The 27,166-nt window shown below is 46.4% G+C and overlaps 1 protein-coding gene across 3 annotated transcripts in view; it reads right to left on the reverse strand.

Moving 5' to 3' along the window:
- The window catches only part of CFH (complement factor H), a 712,377-nt gene that overhangs the window by 161,351 nt on the left and 523,860 nt on the right, over positions 1 to 27,166 (reverse strand). For all 3 annotated transcript variants that reach the window (XM_073582879.1, XM_073582878.1, XM_073582877.1), the window contains one exon: positions 19,307 to 19,489. In XM_073582879.1, coding sequence (XP_073438980.1) covers positions 19,307 to 19,489 — 183 coding nt within the window. The remainder of the gene's footprint in view (positions 1 to 19,306; positions 19,490 to 27,166) is intronic.

Consider the following 27,166-nt stretch of genomic DNA (forward strand, 5'->3'; position numbering starts at 1 on the left):
AATACCTTTGCCAACGTCTTAGCATTGGGCAAAGAGGACAACGCCACAAAATGCGCCATCTTTGAAAAACGGTCAACCACCACCAGGATGACCGTGTTCCCTGCCGAGGCTGGCAAGTCAGTGATAAAATCCATGGAGATTTCTGTCCATGGCCTATTGGGTACCCCCAGAGGCTGTAGCGTGCCAGCAGGACGGGTTCGGGGTGACTTAGCCCTAGCGCACGTGATGCAAGCTGCCACGTACGAGACCACGTCCTGCCGGATTTTGGGCCACCAGAAACGACGCGATACCAGCTCTAAGGTGCCCTTCACCCCTGGGTGACCAGCCAGTACCGAATCGTGGTGTTCCTTCAACACCTTAGGCCGAAGATGCAGGGGTACAAATGATTTGTTGGCGGGAAGTCCTGGTGGTACCTCCTCTTGGGCCTCGGCAATCTCCGCCTCTACCTCAGTCGTGAGAGCCGAGACCACTACCCCTTTCTGGAGGATGGGTACCGGCTCTTCCCGAGGTTCTCCCCCCGGAAAACACCTAGACAAAGCATCCGCCTTGGTGTTTTTAGCCCCGGGACGGTACGTCACAAGAAAATTGAAACGAGTAAAAAACAATGCCCAGCGAGCCTGCCTAGGAGACAGACGCTTGGCCGACTCCAGGTAGAGCAGATTCTTATGGTCAGTGATAACTGTGACCTGGTGAGCCGCCCCCTCCAAGAAGTGTCGCCATTCCTCAAAAGCCAGTTTGATGGCCAACAACTCCCTGTTGCCGATATCATAATTCCGTTCGGCCGGCGACAGCTTCTTGGAGAAGTAGGCGCATGGATGCATCTCGCTCAAGGACGAGCCTTGAGACAGTACTGCCCCCACTCCCACCTCCGACGCATCAACCTCTACCACAAAAGGTTTAGACACGTCTGGTTGCACCAGAATGGGGGCTGAAGAAAAACTATTCTTCAGACGCTCAAATGCACGTATAGCCACCTCAGGCCAGTTCGCCAGATCGGCACCCTTTTTTGTCATGTCCGTGAGCGGTTTGGCGACAGTCGAAAAGTGTTTTATAAATTTCCTATAATAATTCGCAAACCCAAGGAACCGCTGGAGTGCTTTCAGACTCTCCGGCCTCTCCCATTGCAACACCGCTTGCACCTTAGCGGTGTCCATTTTAAAACCGGCTGCGGACACAATATATCCCAAAAAGGGCAACTCCTGGACAAAAAATAAACATTTTTCCAGCTTAGCATAGAGCTGGTTCTCCCGGAGCAACTGTAACACCTGCCTAACATGCTCCAAATGAGTGTCCCGATCGCTAGAATAAATGAGGATATCATCCAGGTATACAATCACAAATCTCCCCAGGACATGAGCAAATACATCATTAATAAAATGTTGGAAAACGGCAGGCGCGGTGGTCAACCCAAACGGCATAACCAGACTCTCAAAATGACCCTCAGGAGTGTTAAACGCCGTCTTCCACTCATCCCCCTGACGGACCCTTATGAGGTTATACGCCCCCCTGAGGTCCAGCTTGGAAAACCATTTCGCCCCCGCTACCTGGTTGAACAAATCCGGGATCAACGGCATTGGGTAGGGATCACGGATAGTAATCTGGTTTAACTCTCGGAAATCCAGACACGGGCGTAACCCCCCATCTTTCTTCTTAATGAAGAAAAACCCCGCGGCTACAGGCGAGGACGAAGGCCGGATGTGACCTTTGCTCAGACTCTCCGCGATGTAGTCTTTCAGAGCTTGTCTCTCAGGACCAGAAATATTAAACATCCTGGCCTTAGGTAATTTGACCCCGGGTTTTAACCTAATAGCACAGTCATAGGCTCTATGTGGAGGCAGTTCTGAGCAACCCTTCTCAGAGAAAACATCCGCGAAATCCTGCAAAGCCTCCGGCAGGCTGGGCGTCACGGCGGACACACATGTGGCCAAGCAATTGTCTTGGCAGAAACCACTCCATTGTACTATGTCCTGAGTTTTCCAATCAATTACCGGGTTGTGCCTGGACAGCCATGGAAAACCCAGGACCATTTGAGCTGGGAGATTACGGAGGACCCTACATGTAACCGACTCAGAATGTAGGACCCCAATGTGGAGTTTCACCTCTGCCACAAACTCAGTAATCTCCCCTTGAGGGAGGGGAACAGCATTAATGGTCACCACCTGTATGGGGTGAGGAAGTTTTTCGATCTTAAACCCGGCGGTGTGTGCAAACTCCTCATCTATGAGATTGGTGGCGGAACCGCTATCCACAAACACTGATATAGGTAGCTCTCTGCCGGCGATAATAACCTTGGCAGGGAGCATACATTGAGATACCATCATGGAGGATATGCATACGCTCAGTTGGGTCTCCTCCATACCCTCTGAGCTTAACAGCTTTCCGCCGGTGTGACCCTCTTAGGTAGTACCGGGCAAACGTTAACATAATGACCTCTTTTACCACAGTAGAAACATGCTCCGGGCTTCCGGAATCCCGGAGCGCGAGGCTGAACCTGTGCCACGCCAGCAATCTGCATAGGTTCAGGGGACTCATCTACTTCAACCACACCTGCACCTCTGTTTTCCCCCAGAGGTAGCGTCTCCTGTGCCCCCTGACGAAAACGGCGATCAATACGTATCACCAAACTCATGGCAGACTCCAATGATGCCGGAGTCTCATACATCAGGAGGGCTTGTTTCACCCTCCCTGATACCCCATGAATAAACTGGCTCCGCAGTGCTGGGTCATTCCACTGTGTGTCTACAGCCCAGCGGCGAAATTCCGAACAATAGTCTTCTGCCAAGCGCTCCCCCTGGCGGAGGGCGCGGATTTTAGATTCCGCTAGAGCCAGTCGGTCAGGGTCATCGTAAATGAGCCCGAGGGCAGAAAAAACATTATCGACCGAATGAAATGTAGCAGAGTCAGCTGGTAAGGAAAATGCCCATGCTTGGGGGTCACCACTCAGTAATGACAACACCAGCCCTACTCGCTGGACCTCATTACCTGAGGATATTGGCCGCATGCGGAAGTATAATTTGCAGGCCTCCCGAAATACGACAAATTTGCTGCGATCGCCTGAAAATCGTTCTGGCAGCGGAAACTTCGGCTCTGCACCGATACCTGCAGATGCCGTTTGCACCTTTGCTACTACCAGGCCCTGCTGCTGAACTACCCCTTTCAACTCGGAGACCTGTATGGACAGCGCCGCCAACTGGCGGGTTATGGAATCTAATGGATCCATGGACTCCTGAAAAAATGTGGGCCGATTATAATGTCACGGGGGCTTAGTTCCACTAAGACTGAAATACCCGGGGCCCCTGTGGTGTCCCTTTTACTAGGGGAAACCCTGTCTGACCCTCAACCCAGGGTTTTTGCTGAAGGTGCAAATGCCTGAGCCTCCGACCTTTCCTTATCTCCTGCTCAGCCCTGCACTTAACCCTCCACCCTCCACCCAGTGAGGAGTCACACCACCAAAGCTCCCACACAAATAATGACAGACAGGGAGAACTTAAACTGCACTGCGCCGCACACACACAGGAATAAACAGTAATGTGAACAGGGCACAACAAAACACAAAATATGGGAAGGAGAAAGGATAACGACGGATCATACGACACCAGATATGAATCTCTCTCTCTTGAACACCTCCACTCCAGACCGGAACCACTTGGTATGAAACACAAGCTATAATCGGCGACGCCCATATGCCAGTATGACTATTTAAAGACCGTGGGCGTGACTAACCTTCCAACCTGGTCTCCAGCAGGATTAACCCCCGAGAGCCTGAAGATCAAACCGGCGCCACTGAGGCTATAGTGGCTGGAGGTGGAACTACCTCTGCCTGCCGGATGCTGTGGTGTGAACAGCGTCCGACATGACAGGCGGTGGTGTTAATGATATTAGAGTTTATTAGAATGTTCTGCAGTCATCCGACTGATATGCTGTACCTGCTGGAATTTTAATATGCATTGGCACAATAAAATGGATTTTTAATTTTCCATTCCTAGCGCTGGAACTTTCTTCCCCTCTTTTCTACTATTGATTGACTGCCTAGTCAAATCCGTGCGCAGGATTTGGATCCTACCAGCAAGGCAGTGCGGTGAGCTGGATTAATCTGTTCTTTTACTCCAGTTTATTAGAATAGTTCGTGATGCCACCCGTGGTATTTGGCAAGTATGGGGTTAGGCCAACGATGCATGCAGATCCGCTGGGACTGATGGTGTGGTGCAGCAGAGATGGTATAGCTCCCCACAGGTGGAGCTGTAGTCCCAGGGCAGTGTAGGTGCAATGGATGAGGGGTGGCGCAGAATGGTATGGATGCTGGTACCCAGGTGTAGCGGTGCGGGAATAACTGGAGGACACCAGAGTGTGCGGTTCCAAAGCTTTACACACTGTTTGCAGTTCACACAACTGCCTGCCTCCTTACTGTGTTCTCCAGGTCAGAACTCCAGCCAACTTCCAGGCAGGATAGGATTCTCCATTCCACACTCCGCCATCATGTACCTTACGGAACGACTCCTCCAATGCGCCTTTAGGGGCGAAGCACTCCAGTACTTAGTTACCCTGGAATGCCTCTCTCTAGGTGTTCCTAGTCTCTACTTGTATGACAGACAGCTATAGCCTGCTTCGGGGAACTCTAGCTCCAGAGTCCTGGCTCTCTATCCGTTTCGCTGTTGTGTCCCATGTCTATGGTGGCAGCAAGGCGTTAGCGGCTCACTACTCCTCCGGTGTCTGTTGCCGGATATAAAGATCCAATCAACCTCGGGACCGAGCCCCGGCCTTTGCGCTTTCTGGACTGGAAGGGTTCTCTCTCTTTCTCAACCTTCTTCCCACCGTCCTTCTATTCTCCTTTGTTCCGATCTGTTCTATCTCTCTGATGGAATCTGCAGTCTTCAGTCTATGTCTCTTTCTCCTTCTCTTCCTTTCCTGAGGAGCTCGTTCCACTAAGACCAGTCCTCAGCCTCTCCTGACTGACTGCCTTCCTCCGCCATGAGCTCCTCTCAGGCTGACCTGCTGTCAGCCTGCTCTCTCTCTCTCAGACCCTCGTCTGCTGACCTCCTGTCAGACTGACTTCTTCTGGGTCTCACCCCAGACTGACCTCAAATCCTACACTTTCCCTCTCTTTTGTATCATCGCACTCCACCCGCCTCCCAGCACATCTCGTGTTACGAAGCAGGGTTCCACGAGGGTGGTCTGCTAATCCCCAGCATGAAGCTGTTAGGTGGCCCCACTGAACTATCCTGTGTGTGGAATGCAGGTGTGGAGCATGTTCAGGAGTTCCCACCCTACCTGGATGGTGGGGCACTACACCTTAGGAGAAGGTGCAGTACCTCTGTGGCGACTGAAGCCTCAGGGGCGCCACACATGACTTGGCAGCAGGACAGGCCGGTCAATGCATAAAGAAAGAGTACAGGAGTAAAAATTGCATTAATGTGAGGTGGATTTTCCTGGGCCCATCCAGTATGTGGGTTCAAATGCGTATTGGGGTGCATATGACTTAGCAGCAGGGCAGGCCTGTCAATGCATAAAGAAAGAGTGCGGAGTACAAAATGCATTAATGTGAAGTGGATTTTCCTGGGCTCATCCAGTATGTGGGTTCAAAGGCGTATTGGGGTGCATATGACTTGGCAGCAGGGCAGGCCGGTCAATGCATAAGGAAAGAGTACGGGAGTGCAAAATGCATTAATGTGAAGTGGATTTTCCTGGCCCCATCCAGTATGTGGGTTCAAAGCCGTATTGAAGTGGGTATGACTGGCTCGCTCATCACTAATGCTAACATCAAATTAACGTTTAAATATGGTGATACAGTTGAATTCTTGGATTTATTAATTTCAAAGGATACTGACGGACATTTAGCCACCACGATATTTCGAAAACCAACAGCTACCAATTCGCTCCTCGGCTCCTGGATGCCATTTCATCACATCCCAAGTCAACAATTAAAGGAATACCAGATGGACAGTTTTTAAGATTAAAAAAGGATCTGCTCAGAAGAAAAAGATTGTTTTAAAGAATCTAAACAATTGTCAGCACGTTTTGAAGAACGAGGCTACAGCCATTGGATGATTAAAAATGGTTTTCAGAGAGCAAAAAATACTGCAAGAAATTCTTTGCTGTATAAAAATGAGAGGAATAATGAAACACAGACCATAGAAATTAAAGTACGTTTAATTGCGGATTTTCATTCCCAGTGGGGTGAGTTTAAACATATTATAACCCGCCATTGGGGAATCTTATTTGCTGATCCCATTTTAAAAAAAGTTCTAACTCCCACTCCGTCAATAGTAGCTAGACGATTGAAAAATTTGTGTGATTTACTTGTTCATAGTCACTTTGAACCAAAACAAGAAAAAAAAGAAAAATACGCAGGAAAGGATGGACTTTACCCATGTGGGTTATGCAAAGCCTGCGCTAATCTCATCAAATGCAAAAATTTTAAAAATTACAATGGTTCAAAAATATACGAAATAAGAAAACATATCACATGTAGCTCAAAAGGAGTAGTTAATCAAGCGGAATGCCCTTGTGGCAAGATATATAGGTCTCACGAGCAAGGAATTAAAAATAAGAACAAGAGAACACTGCCTAGACATAGAAAAAAGCAAAAAACATTGATTTTAAAAAATATCATCAGTGCAATCCCAATCTGCTTAAAATAAGAGGAATAGATTTAGTTACTATGGAATCTAGAGGAGGAGATTTAGGTAAATTATTGGCAAAAAAAGAATGTTGGTGGATATTTCATTTTGGATCATTAGCCCCACAGGGCCTCAATGAAAGCTTTGACTTTGGGGCATATTTGTAAATTTATATATATAATAAGATTTCTGGATAGATTAGGATGTAATTTCTTAATCCTGTTGTTAGTATGTTTTAATAATTATGTTTTTCATAGTGTATTTATACTTATCTAGAATGTGATGACTTGCGAGGATATATCCATGTGATTTGGAGAATTAGAGATAAGAAGAGGATATCAAGATATTTTCATAAGGACCATGTTTTAATTATTAAAAAATAAGGACTTTTCGTGGATACTATATGTATATCTGATGATTTGATATATAGGGAAAAGCTATTAGGATATCGTTTGAAGACTCCGAACTTACTATGGATAAAAGAAGAATTAATATGATTTGGACTGTATGTTGATATAAGGACCATCTTTTCAAAAAGGAAAAGGATTCCTCTGTGTTTAGGGCCCACAAAGCAGTCATATATTTTATTATATTTTCCCAATAATGATGATTTTTTTATTTTTATCTTTATTTTTTCTACACTTTCATTATTTATTATGCTTTTCATAATTCAGTTATTTTAGTGGACTTTATATAATTATGTTAGAAAAACACACATTCATTATTATATTATACTATTCCACTTTTTTATATATTATCTATTCTTTATTCTTTCACCCCTGTGGATTGTTTGTGTTGTGATAGAAGCCATCCAGTGAGTGCGCATCTCCGGACTGTGTGATGCATAGCACTGGCAACTTATGATCATAAAGCGCTCACTAGAGTTGAGCGAAACGGGTCGAAAAAATTCAAAAGTCGCCGACTTTTGGCAAAGTCGGGTTTCAAACGAAACGAAACCCGACCCTAGGATGAGGTCGGCCACGAGGTCGGCGACTTACACGCCAAAGTCGCGTTTCAAAAGTTTGTTTTGCGCTCTTTTTCAGCCAATCAGGATCCACGGACACTGTGGGCAACGTGATGACCTAGGCACGGGTCACCACCATCTTTCAGAAGGGCATGCAAGTGATTGGCTTGCTTTGGTGGGCGTCACAGGGGGTATAAAAGGGCGTGCACGCCGACCGCCATCTTACTTCTGCCGATCTTAGTATAGGGAGAGGTTGCTGCTGATTCTGTAGGGAGAGCGTTAGGCAGGAAAGAAGACAAAAGAACTGCTTCTGCTGCTAGCGATTTGGCCTGCACAACACACAAGTCACTGTGTGTGCAGTGCAAGGGGAGGCTATATTGTGGTGTATCAGTGGTGTTGGTTGTTGGCCTGCCTTCTAAGGCTTCCTGACACGCTGGCATTGCTGTTTACCCACTGCTCCGCAAACTGCTTTTTTAAAAGCAATCCAATCTCCCTTATCCTCTCGTCACTTTGGTCACAGCTGTGCCATCGAGCGTGTCACATAGCGCTCAGATATCAGTGGGCCTCACACAATCCACAAGTGTCCAGTGTCCAAAAGTGTACGCAGAGATTCAAAATCTCCATTATCCTCTCGTCACTTTGGTCACAGGCAGCTGTGCCATCGAGCGTGTCACATAGCGCTCAGATATCAGTGGGCCTCACACAATCCACAAGTGTCCAGTGTCCAAAAGTGTACGCAGAGATTCAAAATCTCCATTATCCTCTCGTCACTTTAGTCACAGGCAGCTGTGCCATCGAGCGTGTCACATAGCGCTCAGATATCAGTGGGCCTCACACAATCTACAAGTGTCCAGTGTCCAAAAGTGTACGCAGAGATTCAAAATCTCCATTATCCTCTCGTCACTTTGGTCACAGGCAGCTGTGCCATCGAGCGTGTCACATAGCGCTCAGATATCAGTGGGCCTCACACAATCTACAAGTGTCCAGTGTCCAAAAGTGTACGCAGAGATTCAAAATCTCCATTATCCTCTCGTCACTTTGGTCACATGGTGAATTACCCAGGCCAAGATGAATCTGACATGGAGTGCACTGATGCACAGCCGCTGATGGATGATTCTGCTGGTACATTCACTCAGAGCACTACATTGTCCTCGTAGTGTACAGAGCCAGATTTTGACCCTGATGAGACTCAGGTGCCCCTTCCCGCACACTATACCACCATACACGGTGACACAGAGAAATATAGGTATAGGGAGAGGTTGCTGCTGATTCTGTAGGGAGAGCGTTAGGCAGGGAAGAAGACAAAAGAACTGCTTCTGCTGCTAGCGATTTGGCCTGCACAACACACAAGTCACTGTGTGTGCAGTGCAAGGGGAGGCTATATTGTGGTGTATCAGTGGTGTTGGTTGTTGGCCTGCCTTCTAAGGCTTCCTGACACGCTGGCATTGCTGTTTACCCACTGCTCCGCAAACTGCTTTTTTAAAAGCAATCCAATCTCCCTTATCCTCTAGTCACTTTGGTCACAGCTGTGCCATCGAGCGTGTCACATAGCGCTCAGATATCAGTGGGCCTCACACAATCTACAAGTGTCCAGTGTCCAAAAGTGTACGCAGAGAATCAAAATCTCCATTATCCTCTCGTCACTTTGGTCACAGGCAGCTGTGCCATCGAGCGTGTCACATAGCGCTCAGATATCAGTGGGCCTCACACAATCCACAAGTGTCCAGTGTCCAAAAGTGTACGCAGAGATTCAAAATCTCCATTATCCTCTCGTCACTTTGGTCACAGGCAGCTGTGCCATCGAGCGTGTCACATAGCGCTCAGATATCAGTGGGCCTCACACAATCTACAAGTGTCCAGTGTCCAAAAGTGTACGCAGAGATTCAAAATCTCCATTATCCTCTCGTCACTTTGGTCACAGGCAGCTGTGCCATCGAGCGTGTCACATAGCGCTCAGATATCAGTGGGCCTCACACAATCTACAAGTGTCCAGTGTCCAAAAGTGTACGCAGAGATTCAAAATCTCCATTATCCTCTCGTCACTTTGGTCACAGGCAGCTGTGCCATCGAGCGTGTCACATAGCGCTCAGATATCAGTGGGCCTCACACAATCTACAAGTGTCCAGTGTCCAAAAGTGTACGCAGAGATTCAAAATCTCCATTATCCTCTCGTCACTTTGGTCACAGGCAGCTGTGCCATCGAGCGTGTCACATAGCGCTCAGATATCAGTGGGCCTCACACAATCTACAAGTGTCCAGTGTCCAAAAGTGTACGCAGAGATTCAAAATCTCCATTATCCTCTCGTCACTTTGGTCACAGGCAGCTGTGCCATCGAGCGTGTCACATAGCGCTCAGATATCAGTGGGCCTCACACAATCTACAAGTGTCCAGTGTCCAAAAGTGTACGCAGAGATTCAAAATCTCCATTATCCTCTCGTCACTTTGGTCACAGGCAGCTGTGCCATCGAGCGTGTCACATAGCGCTCAGATATCAGTGGGCCTCACACAATCTACAAGTGTCCAGTGTCCAAAAGTGTATGCAGAGAATCAAAATCTCCATTATCCTCTCGTCACTTTGGTCACAGGCAGCTGTGCCATCGAGCGTGTCACATAGCGCTCAGATATCAGTGGGCCTCACACAATCCACAAGTGTCCAGTGTCCAAAAGTGTACGCAGAGATTCAAAATCTCCATTATCCTCTCGTCACTTTGGTCACAGGCAGCTGTGCCATCGAGCGTGTCACATAGCGCTCAGATATCAGTGGGCCTCACACAATCCACAAGTGTCCAGTGTCCAAAAGTGTACGCAGAGATTCAAAATCTCCATTATCCTCTCGTCACTTTGGTCACAGGCAGCTGTGCCATCGAGCGTGTCACATAGCGCTCAGATATCAGTGGGCCTCACACAATCCACAAGTGTCCAGTGTCCAAAAGTGTACGCAGAGATTCAAAATCTCCATTATCCTCTCGTCACTTTGGTCACAGGCAGCTGTGCCATCGAGCGTGTACATAGCGCTCAGATATCAGTGGGCCTCACACAATCCACAAGTGTCCAGTGTCCAAAAGTGTACGCAGAGATTCAAAATCTCCATTATCCTCTCGTCACTTTGGTCACAGGCAGCTGTGCCATCGAGCGTGTCACATAGCGCTCAGATATCAGTGGGCCTCACACAATCTACAAGTGTCCAGTGTCCAAAAGTGTACGCAGAGAATCAAAATCTCCATTATCCTCTCGTCACTTTGGTCACAGGCAGCTGTGCCATCGAGCGTGTCACATAGCGCTCAGATATCAGTGGGCCTCACACAATCCACAAGTGTCCAGTGTCCAAAAGTGTACGCAGAGATTCAAAATCTCCATTATCCTCTCGTCACTTTGGTCACAGGCAGCTGTGCCATCGAGCGTGTCACATAGCGCTCAGATATCAGTGGGCCTCACACAATCCACAAGTGTCCAGTGTCCAAAAGTGTACGCAGAGATTCAAAATCTCCATTATCCTCTCGTCACTTTGGTCACAGGCAGCTGTGCCATCGAGCGTGTCACATAGCGCTCAGATATCAGTGGGCCTCACACAATCCACAAGTGTCCAGTGTCCAAAAGTGTACGCAGAGATTCAAAATCTCCATTATCCTCTCGTCACTTTGGTCACAGGCAGCTGTGCCATCGAGCGTGTCACATAGCGCTCAGATATCAGTGGGCCTCACACAATCCAAAAGTGTCCACTGTCCACAAGTGTGTGCAGAAATTCTAAATCTCCCCTGTCCTATAGACACCTTGTACCTTGTTTTACATTACTATATAGTTTGTTGGATTTTGTCTACATTTCTACCAAAAATGAGGAAGGCTGGTGGAAGAGGCCGTGGAATTGGGCGGGGGTTGGCAGCTGGTAATGATGGTGTTGGTGGTGGATCTGATGGTAGTGGCAAGAGCAAAATAGGACCGAATGCAGGAGGTGCTGACCCTGCGTCATCGTCTGGCTACATAAGGACTCGAACGCTTAGTTTTCTAGGAGTTGGCAAACCGCTTTTAAAGGCAGAGCATCAGGAAAAAGTTTTGTCTTACATTGCTGACTCAGCCTCCAGCTCTATCGCCTCCTCTTCTTCAGTTGTAAAAAGTAAAAGCACTGAGTCGTCATTGGAGGCTCATGTTCATGAACCACACCTTTCCTTGTGTCCTTCACCCCAACCAAGATTGAAGGATGACGCAGGCCATACTACTGATTACTCCATGGAGCTGTTTTCACATACCATGCCTGGATTATCAAGTCAAATGGTGAATTACCCAGGCCAAGATGAATCTGACATGGAGTGCACTGATGCACAGCCGCTGATGGATGATTCTGCTGGTACATTCACTCAGAGCACTACATTGTCCTCGCAGTGTACAGAGCCAGATTTTGACCCTGATGAGACTCAGGTGCCCCTTCCCGCACACTATACCACCATACACGGTGACACAGAGAAAGGTGCACATGACATAGAAGAGGAGGTGATGGATGACCCAGTTGTTGACCCAGATTGGCATCTATTGGGGGAAGAGGGTGCTGCTTCCAATAGCTCAGATGAGGAGCATCCACAGCAGACATCGACATCGCAACAGCTGTTGTCTGGCAGGCCCGGAGCACTCCAAAGACAGGTTCCAAACATCAAAAGAGTTGCTGGACAGCTTGTCCAGAGGGTCAAAAGATCACAGCGTGCTAGGCCGCAAAATGTCTGCCAAAGTAGGAAGAGTGCAGTGTGGCACTTTTTTTAACAAAATCCTCATGATCAGGCCAAGGTTATCTGTAAGAAGTGTGCAAAGACCTTTAGCCGAGGGAAAAATCTGAAAAATTTGAATACCAGTTGCATGCTTAGACATTTAACCAGCATGCACTTGCAAGCGTGGACACAACACCAAACCTCAAGTGCCACATGTGCAACTGATCACAACGAAGGTAGTCAGCAACGCTACATTGTTTCCCCCACTGTAAGCCCACCGGTGAGCACAGCAGCAAATGTTGAGGTGTCGTTGCAAGGCCACAGCAGTCGGGGAATCCCACTGTTATATCAACGAAAGACTGATTCTAGGCCATCAGAAAGAACACCAACTCCATCACCATCATCAACCCTCTCTCAGTCCGCCCTGTCCACCGCTACTTCCACCATATGCAGCTCTCAAGTCCAGCTCACCCTCCCAGACACTATGAGTAGGTCAAGAAAGTACTCAGTCTCTCATCCGCGTACACTGGGTTTGAACGCCCACATTGCCAAACTAATCTCGTTTGAGATGATGCCCTTTCGGTTGGTGGAAAGCACAGCTTTCCGCGAACTCATGGCCTATGCAGTACCACGCTATGACCTACCCAGTCGCCACTTCTTCTCTCGCAAAGCCATCCCAGCCCTCCACCATCATGTGAAAGACCGCACTGTCCATGCACTCAAGCAGTCAGTGAGCGGAAAGGTGCACCTCACAACTGATGCATGGTCCAGTCGGCATGGCCAGGGCCGTTACGTGTCCATCACTGCGCACTGGGTTAATGTGGTGGATGCAGGGTCCACAGGGGACAGCGGTGGTGGGACAGTGCTGCCTAGCCCACGGTATAGGAAACAGTTGGCTGTAGGCGTTCGACCCTCCTCCTCCTCCAGAAGCGAAAGCTCGTCCACAGAGCGCAGTCGTACGAGCACTCCATCTGCAGCTGCCACTGTTGCACACGATGTGTCCCCCTATCGAGCAGCTAGTGGAAAGCGTCAGCAGGCTGTGTTGCAGATGATGTGTTTGGGAGACAGACACACCGCCGAGGTGCTGGCCGAGTACTTGAAGCGACAAACTGAGTCATGGCTGGGCAGTGTACATCTTGAGGCAGGCAAGGTAGTTAGTGATAACGGCCGTAATTTTGTGGCAGCCATAGCCCTTTCAAAACTCAGCCACATACCTTGCTTGGCTCACACCTTGAACCTGGTGGTGCAGTGCTTCCTCAAAAATTATCCGGAGTTAACAGCCCTGCTCCAGAAGGTGCGAAGACTGTGCGCGCACATCCGCCGGTCGCCTGTACACTCCGTTCGTATGCAGAAGCTGCAGCGATTGCTCCACCTTCCCAACCACCGCCTCATTATCGACATTGCAACAAGGTGGAACTCCACCCTGCACATGGTGGAGCGGCTGTGCGAGCAGAGGCAGGCCATAATGCATTTGTGGGAGGACACACGGCCAGGCACTTTGAGAGCAGACATGGAGTTGACAGGCGTGCAGTGGTCGAAGCTGAAAGACCTTTGTAAAGTCCTTCAGTGTTTTGAGGAATGCACACGGCTGGTAAGCGCAGACGACGCCATCCTAAGCATGAGCATCCCACTTATGCGTCTGCTCATGCAAACTTTGACGCACCTTAAGGAGCAGGCGTCTGCAGCCAATGTTGATGAGGAGGAGGGAATCCTTGATGACATTCAACCATTGTCTGCTCAGGGACCTCTCCTGGACGAAGTGGAGGAAGAAGAGGAGGAGGAGGATGATGGGGATGATTACTTAGGGGAGGAGGATGCATCTCGTGGGGCAAGTGAAAATGTTGGCGTGGCAAGGTCTGGTACAGGGTTTGTGCATGACTGGAGGGATGTGGATTTGCCAGAAAGTGCTCCTCCACCCAGCACTCGCAGTGCATCATTGACACCGGGAACATTGGCCCACATGTCAGATTATGCCTTGCGGATCCTAAAAAGGGACCCCCGCATTGCCAAAATGATGAACGATGACGACTACTGGTTGGTCAGCATCCTGGATCCACGCTATAAAGGCAAATTACAAAACATCATGCCACAGGAGAACCTTGACCTAATATTGGCTAATAAACAAGCAACTCTGGTAAATCAGTTGCTTGAGGCATTCCCAGCACACAGCAGCGGTGATGGTTCTCACACGAGCCGTACGGGCCGGGGGCAGCTTGGCAGAGGTGTTCGTGGTGCACACAGCAGAAGTGGCATTGGAGACAGGGGTTTCATGACAATGTTGTGGACTGATTTTTCAAATACCGCTCACACAACTGGTAATACTGCATCGATGGAAAGTGACAGGAGACAGCAGTTGTCAACTATGGTTACAAACTACTTTTCCTCCCATATCGATGTTCTCCCACACAGGTCATTCCCCTTTGACTATTGGGCCGCTAAACTGGACACCTGGCCTGAATTGGCCCAATATGCCTTACAGGAGCTCGCTTGCCCAGCTGCAAGTGTGCTATCGGAAAGAGTCTTCAGTGCAGCTGGATCAATCCTTACAGAAAAAAGGACCCGTCTGTCAACCCAAAATGTGGATGATCTAACCTTCATTAAAATGAACCACGCATGGGTTTCCAAGGATTTTGTCCCACCTTCCCCTGATGACACATAGGGTGACAGAAAAATGGCTTGCTTTGGTCCACCTCTTCCTGGTACTTCACCTATTTCGCCTTTTGCATCAGCTGAATGTCCAACATCAACATATGCCACTTTCTAAAACTCCCTAACTGTGCTGCCTCCCCCCCCATGGCCGGGGTCACCACCTACCGCACGACACCGTGCGAGTGCCGTTGCCCTGGACAGGTGGGTAGGCCGACTCTTGGGCGCGGGCACTGGCACAGGGTCCCTCATAGTGCAATCAAGTGTCTCTGACGGCGGTGGTGCACACCCGCCGTCAGACACACCTCTGTACTATGAGGGGCCCAGTGCCAGTACTGACGCCCACGAGTGGGCCCCCTTGCTTGGGCAGGGCCCCAGCATTTGCTATCTTTACCTCTCCCTGCTCCTCCTCTGTGTAATCTGGGCCGTCAAATCCATACTGTGCCTGACACCGTCTGAGCCTGCCTCCTGAGACATATATTTTGAATGTGTACGCTATCCATACATGTTATCCGGGGATACGGTACCCTTTCTAACCTTTGTGCAATGACGTGCAATCCATACTGGGCCTAACACCGTCTGAGCCTGCCTCATGCTGTATAGACATATATTTTGAATGTGTACGCTATCCATACATGTTATCCAGGGATACGGTACCCTTTCTAACCTTTGTGCAATGACGTGCAATCCATACTGGGCCTAACACCGTCTGAGCCTGCCTCATGCTGTATAGACATATATTTTGAATGTGTACGCTATCCATACATGTTATCCAGGGATACGGTACCCTTTCTAACCTTTGTGCAATGACGTGCAATCCATACTGGGCCTAACACCGTCTGAGCCTGCCTCATGCTGTATAGACATATATTTTGAATGTGTACGCTATCCATACATGTTATCCGGGGATACGGTACCCTTTCTAACCTTTGTGCAATGACGTGCAATCCATACTGGGCCTAACACCGTCTGAGCCTGCCTCATGCTGTATAGACATATATTTTGAATGTGTACGCTATCCATACATGTTATCCGGGGATACGGTACCCTTTCTAACCTTTGTGCAATGACGTGCAATCTATACTGGGCCTAACACCGTCTGAGCCTGCCTCATGCTGTATAGACATATATTTTGAATGTGTACGCTATCCATACATGTTATCCGGGGATACGGTACCCTTTCTAACCTTTGTGCAATGACGTGCAATCCATACTGGGCCTAACACCGTCTGAGCCTGCCTCATGCTGTATAGACATATATTTTGAATGTGTACGCTATCCATACATGTTATCCAGGGATACGGTACCCTTTCTAACCTTTGTGCAATGACGTGCAATCCATACTGGGCCTAACACCGTCTGAGCCTGCCTCATGCTGTATAGACATATATTTTGAATGTGTACGCTATCCATACATGTTATCCGGGGATACGGTACCCTTTCTAACCTTTGTGCAATGACGTGCAATCCATACTGGGCCTAACACCGTCTGAGCCTGCCTCATGCTGTATAGACATATATTTTGAGTGTGTACGCTATCCATACATGTTATCCAGGGATACGGTACCCTTTCTAACCTTTGTGCAATGACGTGCAATCCATACTGGGCCTAACACCGTCTGAGCCTGCCTCATGCTGTATAGACATATATTTTGAATGTGTACGCTATCCATACATGTTATCCAGGGATACGGTACCCTTTCTAACCTTTGTGCAATCACGTGCAATCCATACTGGGCGTGAGAACGGCTGGCGAGCTGTTAAGCAAGCTACAGCACCTGTCCAGACAAGTACAGGGATTCCCTAGCGAGGAGACTTATTTGATTGTTTTCAATGTTGGGACAGCAATTTTTGGGGAGCACTATACTCTGGAGAATGATAGATGGGGCCCACCATACACTGGAACATTCCAAAGGTGGACATCAGACACTGGAGCAGCATTTACAGGGCCCATTATACACTAGAGCATTAGAAATGGGGTCCATTATGTTTGGAGCATTATTTGGGCCCATAAGACAGTGGAGCTTCATCCATGGGGACCAACATATACTGTAGCATTATGTGGAGCTCATCATATACTGTTTCAAACATTATATGGGACCAATGATTCTGTATGGAGAAATAGATGGGCCTCGTCATGAGATGTAAAAAGTGAGGTATTTTTCATTGTACTATACCGCTATTTCTCTGCCGTATCGGAGCATGATGAGTTGTGGTATGTGTTAAAGGGGCGCTCTTTCGCCCAGGGCACATGAAAACCTGGAGCCAGCCCTCCCCCCCCACAGTTTGTAGCCAAATAACCCCCATTTTTCAGTGCGTAACTTGTAATATGAAGTTAATTAAGGTTGACAAGCTTAAGAAAGAAGAATTGATGCTTTTGGCATTCAAATGGGCACTGTAGGTGTGTTTCCTGTCCTCCTCTCACTGCCGACTTTTATTCCCCATTGACTTACATTGGGTTTCGTGTTTCGGGACGACCCCGACTTTTCCCTATAATCAAACGATCTTGCTCGACCCGACTTTTGGAAAAGTCGGGTTTCACGAAACGAAACGCGACCCTAAAAAAACAAAAGTCGCTCAACTCTAGCGCTCACTATTTCTCCCCCGTACCGATAGGGTAAACGGAGATGAGATACTGTTGTGCTGGATCGCGGGCGTCAGGCCATATTATGAGAGATGTGTTCTTCAGTTCGGGCATGTGCAGTTATGTCTGGGAATGGCGGGGATTATTAACTTAGACAATGTCTAACGTGTCTAAGGTGTTGTTATTATTTACTTTCTTTATTCACACTCACACTTCACAACTATAGATATCACAGTAGGTAATTTTCTGATTGGCAAATTATAGAGTGACGCAGATAGGCCAGTTTGTGGATGCTTGGCTATATTGTAGAAAAAACATATTGTGGTTTGAGCATGCGTGATGAGACCCAATAATAACTGACGTCATTGGCATAAAATTTACTATTGGATGACCTTTTTCTTTGTTTGACACATGCGCAGCTATAGCTGTGGTTGCGGGGAGCACGGGGTGCTGTTTGAGCATGCGTCGTGTCACTTGGTAACAGCTGACGTCATTAGTCTTAAATTATTCTATTGGATGATTTTTTTTCAACGCATGCAAAATTATACATAGCAACTACTGTCATAGCAAACAATTTTCTTATTGGTAGAATCTAGTATTTATGCATACATGCCCATCAATGCAGGACACGCCCCCGGAAGAAGCTGAGCGAAACGCGTGCTTCGGGGCAGGGAAGCAGTGAGTCTCGTGACGGCGGCACCTCATATCTTTAAACTAGAAGCAAATATATATTTATATGGCACACTTTCTGTTCCCTTAGATAAGACGTGTTGTGCTCCACACCTTACAGTATAATCAATTGATTAGCAACTAGGTATATTTAATAGAGATGTTGTGGCTGACATATATAGTAGGGTATTGTGGTTGACGTATATATAACGGGAGAGGTAAACAAATACCTTTTGCTGAGCTGCTCACTAGTGAATTTCACTCTTTTTTGATGTTTTAGGCCATGTGCACACGCTGCGGATTCACCTGCTGATTTTTCTCTGCGGATCCACAGGTAAGATGACCTGCGGTTTTCCCCTGCGGTTTGACACCTGGACAATGGAATAGGTGGCAAACCGCAGCGGAATTTGCAGAAAGAATTGACATGTCAATTCTTTCTGCGGATTCAAAACCGCAGCTTTTCCACAGTGAAAAAAACGCAGCTTGTGCACTGCGGATTGTAAATCCCATAGACTTACATTGTACTGTACACTGTCTGCAGAACTGCTGCGGATCCGCAGAGGCCAAATCCGCAGCAGAATCCGCAGCGTGTGCACATAGCCTTAATCTATGTGTGGAGCAATATTGCCACCTTGTGGCTTAATAGCAAAGTGTTTAGATATTTAAAAAATAATTTTTGTTAGAATCTTTTTTTCGTGAGATATAAATAGCACTAGTCACTTTATTTTTAAAATTATGAATAATACTTTTCTATGAATGATTATAGCACATTTGCACTTTGCAATGTATATTTGGTTATTCCACAATATGACTGTATAAGAAATCTAATTACTGTGATATTCTAATGGTCAGTTGAGAACTCCTAAAGACTTCCATTTCTCAGTACCTTTTCCTGCTAAAAAAAACTTTTTTAGAAGAAATAATCTGTTTTAATAATTGATTAATAAACTTATTATTTTTATGAATTTTTTTGTGTCACTTTAAAATTATTTTTTTTATTTCTCAGTCAATGAGATATATCTACAAAAAAATAGGTGGAAAAATTTATGAGAAGTGCAGCCCATGGATTATAGGCGTTTATGACAATAAAGGACCATGTGTGTAATTTAATAAACATTTTAACGTTCTTACCTGTGCATTCTGGTGAACCCGACCACTGTCCACCCACACAAATAATTTCATTTGATCCACTGATGTGAAATCCTTTTACACATTGGTATTGTACAATGTCATCAGTTACATATCTTCCTTGTGTAGACTTTGCAGTTAAGAAACCATTATTTACTCTTGGAGGACTCCTGCATTCTGTTACTCCTTGAAAAATAGAAACAAAATTACATTATTATTACTTTAACAAGGTCCCTTATCAGAGAGTATGGAGTAATATCATAGAAGCAGTTGCCTATAATAAACAATCTGACGGCTTCTCTTTTGACATTAGTTCCACATGTAGAAATAACTGTAATTACTCCATGTAAGGCTTCTTGGAATTTCATTTAACAAGACTGATAAATAGCTATAAGCTTAACTTTTCAGGATACAGCAAACTTTTTTTCACCATCATTGAGTTACAAAACCAAAACTTTTTATTTATTTGTTATACTTGTAGATTTAAGAGTTTTCTTTCAGAATTTTTTTAAATTTTCAATGCCAACATTTTGGGGTACAGGTAACAGATTGAATACACTGTATTAACTTTTTCTGAATCTAATATGAAAAAACGCAATTCTGACTTTAAGTTTCAAATTTCTTTGAATTTACCATTTGGTCAAAAACGTGTTGGCAGCGATTGATTGAAACTGGCATTGTGAATAGAGATGAGCAAATTTGTTCGGAAAACTTCCCAATTCTCAAATTCGGCATCAATGTTGCACATTTGGATTTGTGTTCAGTTTCACGAGAATTTTTACTCAAAGTTGACAGAATTTGGTCACAGTTCGTTAAATCACTGCATTTCCACTAATGCTTTTGTTATTACTTTGGCTGGGATAGTGGTGGTGTATGATGAGAGGGGGAACGGGACGGTGGGGGACATGTTTCATAAGAGGAGGGGATGTGGAAAGGTTATAGGAGCGATGGGCTCTTTTCAAAAAAAAATTTTCCACTTAGCTTTGTGTGTTGAGCCAATCAGGGTGCAGAAACCATCCACAACGTCATGACAGAAGGTCTTCTGTGATTGGCTGCTGAAGTCACATGTCCCCGGCCATATAACAAGTGGACATCTTGTTTTGCTGGCACCATATTCTCAGTGTCATAGTGCAGAGAAGTCACTCCTGCTAGTGCTGCAAGGGAATTTGTACGTTAACTAGAAAGGATCATGTCCTTTGTGAGATCGATTTTCCAGCATCTCACTAGATTGTGCAAAAAATTGTGTGGCAGTCTCAGGAAGCTCTGTTTGCTAATACAAATGATTTGTGATAAAACTGTGTTTCAGTGAGAAATCAGAAATCCAGATTTCCACTAATTGTTAGGCCTAATATTGGTGGTTCAGCCATGAGGCGCAATGAGCTATTTTAAACTAATTGTGATAAAATTGTGTTTCAGTGAGACATCACAAGGCCAGATCGCCACTTAAAAATCATTAGGCCTAATATTGGGGTGCAACCAGGAAGCCCATTAGCTAATCCAAATTGTTTGTGATAAAACTGTGTTTCATTGCAAAATAAGAAGGACGGATTTCCACTTAAAAATCATTAGGTATAACAGAGGGAAATGCTACATGCAACATGATTGATAAAAAGAGAGGTTGTGGTGGAAGACTCATATACTAGAGGTGCACACGGACTGTCCTGTGGTGTAAGAGCAGGAAGAGGAGGACGGTGACTCTCAGGGATTGGAGTGTGAGAACAGAGAGGATGAAAATGAGGTTGTAGATCCCACTTGGTGTAAACCCAGAGGTACACAGCTGAGTAGCTCAGCAGAGGAGGTGGAGGAGGAGGAAGCCGAGGAGGTTACTTTCTGGTTTCCCACACAGACAAGAATTGGTGCAAAGATGACAAGTACTGCATCCTCAGCCCCGACTCTGGCTGTGGCCATTACTGATGGCATGTTTTTTGTTCACTGGGTCCCCTAGGATTGCCAAGCCTGGGCCTTTTTTGAGTATACAAAGGATGACCCAACTCACTTTATCTGCCAAATTTGCAAAAAAAACCCTCAGTAGAAGCAAAAATTGCAATGATTTTACAACTACATGCATGGACCATTACACGCACGATCAACATGCCTTAGTGTGGGAATATCACTGCGCTAAAATGATGACTAGCAGGCCTCACCAACCACCGACCATTACATCAAACCACATCAGCTTCTTCTTCCTCCTCCGCCACCATGGCAAATTTTTTCACACAGGTCTTAAGTTTCAGGAACTCCACTTGTTTACCTCCTACAGTCAGAGTGAGTGAGAGCTCATCAGCTGTACATAAGTTGATATGACTGCTGATTTTGGTAGGATCATGTGCCGACTGGGGGGTGGTCCCATCCGGTTGCAAAAAGACTGGAGTCAGAAGAAAATTTAAGTTCAATCAGGTCCTCTTTATTGGGTGTCTTCTCTGACATCCACATCAATATGACAGCTCCTGCACACTGGCCTGGGTCCCTGTCACTTCCTCCTTCTCCTTTCCTGATGCAACAGCCCTCTAGCTTCTTTCACTGTGCCTGCTGTTAGGCCGACGACCATAGCGCTTCCCTTGTATGAGTCCATCCGTCTGTTGCAACACTTACTACTCCTTCGGTATCCAGCTATCCAGTACCCCAGGCATCCTCTTGTCTGCAGCTGTCCTGTAAGGGCCACCCCCCCCCGACTGACTGTCTCCTTCTGGAACTTTCCTTCCTTTTATTCCCTTTCCCTGGAATTCCCCTTCTCATTTCCTGTAACTCCACCCACCATGACTCTGCTAGTAAACACTAGCTTCAGCTGCTGTTAGGTCCTTTTTCTCACTTTCCTGTGTCTCCCTCTAGTGGCCAAAACTCAGTACTACACCATCTCTAACTAATTCTTGCTGTTTTCCCCATACATATATACAAGTTATAATAAAGCATTCTACACATTTTATATTTTATCTTTCCTCCATCAGACAGGTCCACATATCAGTCCACCCTCCTACATTTCCATCACCTAGCACAACACATCTTTCTAAACCCTCCATAACATCTCCACCTGCATCTTACAGTCCAGCAGCTTGTCCTGTTCTCCATACTCCACCCTCTCTCAGCACCGCAGTCAGCCCTTGGTTCCACAGTTGTGGTGATGTAAAAGAATGTTTCCTCCTACACATGCTAAAGCTAAGAACTTGAACTCTACCATCTCCAAACTGTTGGCCATGGAAATACTGCATTTCAGCCTGATGGATACAGATGGTTTCAGAAAGCTGATGGCCATTGCAGTCCCCCAGTACCAGTTGCCCAGTCGCCAGTACTTCTGTAAGAAAGCTGTGCCTGCATCACCCATTCCCTGAAAAAATTCTCTGTCTGCCAAGGTGCATTTTACCACTGACCTCTTGGCGATCAAACATGAGCAGAGACATTACATCTCACTGGCTGGGCACTGGGTGACTTTGGTGGCTGTGGGGGCAGGTGCTCAAGGGGCTGCTTCATAAGTCTTTGAATCCCCAAGGCTTGCAGGACAAAGCTCTATGTCTAACAGTTCCTCAACTGCTTCTGGCTCCTCCAATTCCTCTATGGACTCCACCTGTGTTCTCAACCTCTCCCTTAATCAGACACACTTTCCAACAGTGCAGATAGAATCTACGCCACCTTAGTACTGAGCAGCCATGGCTCACCGCAATCAGGTAGTACCTAAATTAATATGCCTTGAGACTGTAGTCACACAGCTCAAGAGAGGTGTACAGCTATCCAAGACAAGTTAAAGCAATGGCTGTCCTCACTGAACCTGGAGCCAGGGAAGAACGTGTGCGATAATGGTGCAAACTTTTTGGCGGCCCTACGCCAGGGTAAAATCACACAAGTGCCGTGCATGGCTTCCATCCTTAACCTGGATGCGCTGCTGCAGAAATTACAGTTGCTATGTGCTCACTTCCGACGATCACATGCCGCAGGTCATTGACTTGCATCACTACAGATGTCTTTCGACCTTCCAGTTACATGTTTGATTTGTGATGTTCCCACATGGTCAAATTCCACTCTGTACATGTTGCAGTAACTGAGGCAGTAATAACGAGCCCTGGTGCAGTATGTCCTTTTCCATAGCCTGGGCCAATGCAACGTGGACGTGGCATAAATCACGCTTGCAGAGTAGGCACAGATGAAGGACCTCTGCCCCCTTCTGCACAATTTTGAAATGGCTACTAAGATGGTTATCGCTGATGATGCCATCATCAGCATCACTCTTCCGGTCATCTATATGCTGAAGGTGCAGGAGCCGTGAAACAATTAAAAGAGGATGAGATGATGGGCGCACAACAGTCATGAGATGAAGAGGATAATGATCCTCACTCTGATGTCTGTGGTTGGCGGAATGTGATGGAGGGAGCAACCTTGAGTGTTACCCTGCCACAAACACATCATGGACTTGGACTTAACGTAAGCGCCTGACACATGAACACCTACTTGATGCACTATCATGATACCCATACTGACTACCGCTGACGTCACTGAGGCTGTGCGGAGTCCCCGGCTGACATGAGGTGAACTCAGGAGTGGTGGGAAAACGTTCAGAAACTTTCCCATGCTTATTGGTTCATCTCCGTTCAGCTGGGGCACCTGCACAAACATGATTTCATTCATTCTGCAGTGGTTTACAGAGGGGCTGGTAACATTAGCACCAGTCCGTGTTGTAAACTAGTTAACCCCTTGTGATGGATTGCAGCGAGGACCTGACTGAACGGCACAGAGGTATGGATATTGTTAGTTTTTTATTTTTTTTTTTACAAGACAACAAGGGATTCTGTTGGATTAGCTGAATAATAAATATGGTCAAAAACTTTGTGTGACTATTTCATTAAAAGACTTTTTAATTAATGTGTGTGTCTTATTTAACCCTTTACTACTATAGGATTAATAATGGATAGGTGTCTTATTGACACCTCTCCAGTATTAACCCAGCTTAATGATACCTTTCAATAGCAAGGTGACATTAACCCATTATTATTAACCCATGAGCCACTGCTAAAGGCATGGCAATAGAGAGGCTAAGTGCCGGAAAAGGCGCTTCTTATAGATGCGCCTTTTTCTGGGGTGGCTGGGGGCAGATTTTTATAGCTGGGGGCAAAAACAATGGTCCCTCTCTAGGCTATTAATATCTGCCCTCACTCACTGGCTTTCCCTCTCTGGCGAAGAAATCACTGCCGGAAGCCACGCAATTTTTTTCAACGAATTAACCCCTCAACTTAACACATACATGTCCAAAAATTTTACACACAAACCCTAATCTAATTATTAGTCAAAGACATATAAAAAAATAAATGACATGAAATGGCTTACTGTATGTAAACCATGTGTCATTTCATGTCGGGTTTTGTAATGATATTACAGAAGTCAGCAATTGATTTAGCGGCTATTATGCTATGTAGAACTCTATGAAATATATATATATATATATATATATATATAATATGTAAAGCTCAATGTGGGTGTGTATGTATGTATGTATGTCCGGGATTGGCATCCACACTGTCGCAGCTACAGCCATAAAATTTGGCACAGTCACACGTCTGGACCCCAAAAGCGTCATAGGCTATGTTGTGAGGTGAAATTTTAACTCCGCGCATTCCAATTCACCAAACAATTTTGCCCCTCTCTACATAATGGGGCAAAAGTGTATGTATGTATTGACATCTGCACCGTCAAAGCCACAGCCACAAAATTTTGCACAGTCACACGTCTGGACCCCGAGAGCATCATAGGCTATGTTGTGAGGTGAAATTTTAACCCCGCGCATTCCAATTCATCAATTTTGCCCCTATCTACATAATGGGGAAAAAGTGAAAGGAAAAGTGTTGGAGGCAAATTGACAGCTGCCAGATGTGAACAAGGGGGACTTAAAGAATGAGAGCAATGGCGCCAAAGAGTATATACCGTACAGTTGCTAAGGTGGGGCCCTGACATGGGATACTCACCACACACGGGGATATGAACACACACAAAATGCGCCACACACTACCACGTGCTTCAACACATATACCACCCTCAGCACACATTTCACCACACATACACCAACCTCGCCACATAAAAGTCAAAACACAAAAGTCGCCACTCAAAACTCGCCACGCTGTCCCAGAGCTGCTTAAAAGATGAAAAATGAGTTGTGATTGGTTGCTATCAGCAACAGTTTTCTTTGTAGACAGTTGTGGTAACTGAGGCCTATTATTCTTATCATTTCTATGGTGTTATCGTCCTTCTGTAAAGCTGGAAATAACACAATTTATTACCGTGCCAACACAGACCACCCTCTGACACAGACTGCAGGGGGAGCCCAGTATCACACAGGATAGGATTAGATACACGGCTCAGCAGTCAGTATCACACAGGATAGGATTAGATACACAGCTCAGCAGTCAGTATCACACAGGAGAGGATTAGAAAAAACAAAAATGGAAAGCGCACATAGGGTGTATTGTCTTGAAGAACCACAATAGCAAGCAAGCCCAATCAGTTAGACTCACCTGCTGAAGTTGTGTGAGTCACAACAAACTGGGAATCACTCATAAAGGTCCGGTCGTCACTGGTATCCCGCTGGTAATAAATGAAACAAATCCAAAGTGGAAAAAAGAGCCGGGCTGAATAAACCGCGCTGACCAGAAAAAAGCGCACCTTCGGCAGTCCATATAATAAAAAACTTCCTTAATAAGCCTACGCGTTTCGTGGCAAAACCAGCCACTTCATCAGGGGAGGATTAGACACATGGCTCAGCAGGCAGTATCACACAGGATAGGATTAGATACACAGCTGAGCACACAGTATCACACAGAATAGTATTAGATACACGGCTCAGCAGACAGTATCACACAGAATAGGATTAGATACACGTCTCAGCAGTCAGTATCACACAGGATAGGATTAGATGCACGGTTTTTATGTGCAATGTAATCATTATAATTTGCTATAACTAACCACAGTTGGTTACTATGCCCAGGCAACGCTGGGCTCTTCAGCTAGTATATATATGTGTGTCTCAATGACATATATATACACTCCCTGGCCACTTTATTAGGTACACCTGTCCAACTGTGTGTTAAGACTTAATTTCTAATCAGCCAATCACATGGCGGCAACTCAGTGCATTTAGGCATGTAGACATGGTCAAGACAATCTCCTGCAGTTCAAACCGAGCATCAGTATGGGGAAGAAAGGTGATTTGAGTGCCTTTGAACGTGGCATGATTGTTGGTGCCAGAAGGGCTGGTCTGAGAATTTCAGAAACTGCTGATCTACTGGGATTTTCACGCACAACCATCTCTAGGGTTTACAGAGAATGGTCCGAAAAAGAAAAAAAATCCAGTGAGCGGCAGTTCTGTGGCCGGAAATGCCATGTTGATGCCAGAGGTCAGAGGAGAATGGGCAGACTGGTTCGAGCTGATAGAAAGGCAACAGTGACTCAAATTGCCACCCGTTACAACCAAGGTAGGCAGAAGAGCATCTCTGAACGCACAGTGCGTCGAACTTTGAGGCAGATGGGCTACAGCAGCAGAAGACCACACTGGGTACCACTCCTCTCAGCTAAGAACAGGAAACTGAGGCTACAATTTGCACAAGCTCATCGAAATTGGACAGTAGAAGATTGGAAAAACGTTGCCTGGTCTGATGAGTCTCGATTTCTGCTGCGACATTCGGATGGTAGGGTCAGAATTTGGCGTAAACAACATGAAAGCATGGATCCATCCTGCCTTGTATCAACGGTTCAGGCTGGTGGTGGTGGTGTCATGGTGTGGGGAATTTTTTCTGGGCACTCTTTGGGCCCCTTGGTACCAATTGAGCATCGTTGCAACGCCACAGCCTACCTGAGTATTGTTGCTGACCATGTCCATCCCTTTATGAC

This window comes from Dendrobates tinctorius, unplaced genomic scaffold (assembly GCF_039654945.1).
Source record: "Dendrobates tinctorius isolate UK_male_01 unplaced genomic scaffold, ASM3965494v1 ptg000074l, whole genome shotgun sequence".
NCBI lineage: Eukaryota > Metazoa > Chordata > Amphibia > Anura > Dendrobatidae > Dendrobates > Dendrobates tinctorius.